This window comes from Trachymyrmex septentrionalis, unplaced genomic scaffold (assembly GCF_001594115.1).
Source record: "Trachymyrmex septentrionalis isolate Tsep2-gDNA-1 unplaced genomic scaffold, Tsep1.0 scaffold19, whole genome shotgun sequence".
Classification (NCBI taxonomy): domain Eukaryota; kingdom Metazoa; phylum Arthropoda; class Insecta; order Hymenoptera; family Formicidae; genus Trachymyrmex; species Trachymyrmex septentrionalis.
The window spans coordinates 3974449-3978208 of NW_017305071.1; the positions used below are offsets into that span (position 1 = coordinate 3974449).

General features: G+C 31.2%; 1 protein-coding gene across 2 annotated transcripts in view; it reads left to right on the forward strand.

Annotated features, from left to right (window-relative positions):
- Positions 1-611: 611 nt before the first annotated feature.
- LOC108747015 (DNA ligase 1) overlaps positions 612-3760 on the forward strand; it is a 5426-nt gene continuing 2277 nt past the window's right edge. The window contains exons 1-11 of one of the 2 annotated variants that reach the window (XM_018484224.1): positions 612-708; positions 845-904; positions 1073-1144; positions 1237-1325; positions 1388-1698; positions 1892-2210; positions 2344-2470; positions 2584-2756; positions 2831-3054; positions 3391-3519; positions 3580-3719. In XM_018484224.1, coding sequence (XP_018339726.1) covers positions 689-708; positions 845-904; positions 1073-1144; positions 1237-1325; positions 1388-1698; positions 1892-2210; positions 2344-2470; positions 2584-2756; positions 2831-3054; positions 3391-3519; positions 3580-3719 — 1664 coding nt within the window. In that variant the 5' untranslated portion in view covers positions 612-688. The other variant, XM_018484223.1, reaches the window with a different exon arrangement.

Here is a 3760-nt window from a genome sequence, read left to right on the forward strand (position 1 = left end):
GGCTTATATTTGTTAAATAAAGTTAAGTATTTACAAATAAGATATTTTTATGTTTCAATACAACCAAAATCTTCAAAAATCAATCTCTGATTTAAAAATATAATTCTACATTGCATTTGTAAGGCTCGGTTCCACAAATGTAAGATTAACTTCAATTTAGATTCAATTTACTCTTTTTTTTTTTAATTCTACAAAGTAAAAATTTTTCTAAGAGTTAGAAAAAGGTAAATAGCAAGTGAAACCGAGAAAAAAGTTCTTACATTCGTGCAGGAACCTGAGTTGTTCAATGATTAATTATAAAGACGTCAGAGTTATAACAGCAGTCAGTTTATCCCTTTTTTTAAATTCCTAATTTTATTTGTAAAATAAAACTATAAATAAAAGCAGTGTAAGTTTACACTGTATATACGTAGATGTAAATTATTATATTCTGTGTATAAATGCAGTATAATTTTGAAAGTGGGTGTAGCATGGACAGAAACTAAGTAGCGGAAACATCGACATTGAATGTTGCTATATAGTTGATATTCACTTCCTCAATTGGCGCTAGTGTGCCGGCATTGATGCTATCAGACTTTTCTATTTACGTATAGTATTTGATCTATGAAAGTGAGGTTATGTCATTGTCACGCCATGAAATAAACGCGGGAAATCTGTCAAACGCGTACGGCGTAAAAGCGTAATAATAATGGCGCAGCGTCGTATAGAGTGAGTAGATATAATAATAATTATTTAACAATTTGACATAACTTAATCCATAATAATAAATACGCGATTCGATTAATTAGGATAATAATTATTTGTATATAGATAAGTGTTTGTCATTTGCTTTATATCTTTATAGCTCTTTCTTCACTAAGATATCATCCAAGAAAGAGAATTCAGGCCAGGATAATTCGGAGAGGTATGTTTTACTATTAGTCTCTCTTTCTCTATGATAGTCCATTATGCTAAAAATCCTCACTACATGCTCGCGCTTGAGCTTGCTGGCTCTGCCGATTCGACGGCTAGAGTTAGCAGTTACAACTCGCAGTCGATTTCTTGTTTTTAATTGGATACATACAATCAACAGCCACAACTTGTCGGACAAACAGAATCAGAATGCAACGGAGAATGCCAAACGGAAAAGAGATAGCAGCTCCAGGTGATTACACTCAATAATTTATATATTGAAGCGTTAATATTTTAAATTATTAAAAGTCTGTTTGTATTTATTTGTTTTCTTATAAATTGATTTTGCAGTTCACCTTCGAAGAATGTTAAACGTACAAAGTCAAAGACGGTTTCTAAGACACCTTCGCCAAGTGTTAAGCCTCGCAAACTAGGTAACTACTCTGTCAAACTATAGACATTTCAACTATGATATATCTCTGTAATTATTTTTAAGGAGCTACCCCAAAAATTAAGCCCAGTAAGCTTTCTCCTGAAGCATCAAAAAAGGCAGAAAAAAGGCAATTAAAAGATACTCCTGGTAAAAAGAAAAAGAAGGAAGAGGCTGAAAATATAAATGATGTTGAAAAGAAGAATAATCATATAGAAAATAGTATAGCTGAAGAGAAAAACAAAAAAGAAGAATCTACATTTTCAACGAAGAAATCAAAGTTCAATGAGACAGAAAAAGTAAAGAAGTCTGTGAAAAAGAAATGGTCCAAGATAGTGCAACTGGTAGATTCTAGTGATGATGAGACTCACCTACCTGTAAGCTCATATTCTTTTAAAATTGTTTTTCTTAAGCCTTATTTAAGTTTCAGTTTCAGTTTTGTTTTTGGCTGAAATTGAATCAAAATTGAATATTTGTTTTTGCTGGAGATTAAAATGTGATTTCTGTCAAACTCTATACATTTCTAAGTATTCTATACATTTTTCTTATATGTACAAATGATGATTATAGTTACCTGAAAGTCCAAAAAAATCAGAGACTGACAATGAGGAAAAAGAGACTGAAAGTGTAGACAAGTCCAGCAACATAAATAAAAATATTTCTGATAACGCTTCTGATAATGACGCAAACAAAAGTGCTTCAGACAATGAAGAGAAAAATCCAAGTCCGAAGAAAGAGTCTACACCTGAGAAGTTGCAGACTCCCTCTAAGAATGAAAGTTCAAAGAAAGAATCTACACCCCAGAAATCGCAGATTCCCTCTAAGGATGAAAATCCGAAGAAAGAGCTTACGTCCAAAAAAAAGGCTAAGAAAGTGCCCAATTTTTTTAGTAAGTATTCAACAATTTGAGTATTTTGAAAAAGTTGCGGATTGAATTTTAAAATATAGATTTAAATGAATTTAAAGAATAGTATAAACTTTAAATATTTTATTTCGAACAGCTATTTGAAATTATGTTGCAGTATCTAAGCAAAAGGGCGACCTGAAAAGTGACAAAGTGAGCAATGGAAAAAGTGCCAACCAGTCTTACAACCCCAGCGCGTCCATCTATCATCCGATAGACGATGCATGCTGGAAACGAGGAGACAAGTGAGTTGAAATATAATTGTTTTTTTAGGTTTTGTTTTATTATAAGAAACCATGAAAATTTTGTAAGACTTTAGCGATATTTAAAAATTTCTCTCTTTGAAATTTGCTTACAGAACTCCATATAGCGCATTCGCACGCACCTTGGAGATTATTGAAGAAACTAGTGCAAGATTAAAGATAATAGAGATACTATCAAATTATTTCCGGTCTGTCATAATTCTGAGTCCCGAGGATCTTTTGCCGAGCGTTTATCTGTGCCTTAATCAATTAGCGCCAGCGTATGAAGGTTAATAATGACATTGATTATTCAAAATTCAGAAGAGAGCAATTAATGTTTAAAAATAATTATTTAAATTTTAGGAGTTGAGTTTGGAATCGCTGATACGAATTTGATGAAGGCGATAGCGCAATGTACTGGTAGAACACTGGCGCAAATTAGAGCCGATGTCCAGGAGGTTGGCGATTTGGGAATTATAGCGGAAAATAGTAAATCTAATCAGAGAACTATGTTTCAACCGGCGCCATTGACGGTTCCCAATATATATTCCAGATTGATGGAAATTGCTCAGATGACAGGACATGCGGTAACACATGCAATTGTCATAATTATGATTTTTTTATGATTAATATGAATATGTAAAATTTAAAAAAAATTACAGAGAAATGAAGTTCGAATTATAAAAAATAAAAACTTAAGAAATTTTAAATTTATACTATAAATTAAAAATTAATTTGTATTAAAAAATTCTTTTTTTGTATTAGATTAATTTTGATTTTTAAAGAATTAAAGAAGAATTACGAGAAATATAAAGATTGTGTGATATATTTGATTTTTCAGAAAAAGATTAAATAATAAGAAATATTTAAATAAATTGCAAACTGTATTATATTTACGTAAAATAAAAATTTTTTTTCTACAGTCACTATCGAAAAAGTTGGATAAAATTCAGACGCTGTTTGTAGCTTGCCGAAATACAGAAGCAAGATATCTAGTTAGATTGGTAGCTGGGAAGCTTCGCATTGGATTGGCAGAACAATCTGTTTTACAAGTAAGTTGTTTGCGATATTATAGTTTTGATCAACTTTATTAAATATCTGAATTTTCTTAGGCATTAGCTTTAGCTTGCGCGATGACACCGCCGGAACAAAAGTATCCACCAGAAATTCTAAATGCAAGCAAAACGATGTCGAGTGATCGTTTCAAAGAGAAATATGACGAAATAGCGCTTATATTGAAAACAACATATTGGTAAGATTATTTTGAAAATATTATAAATATTAAAACAATAA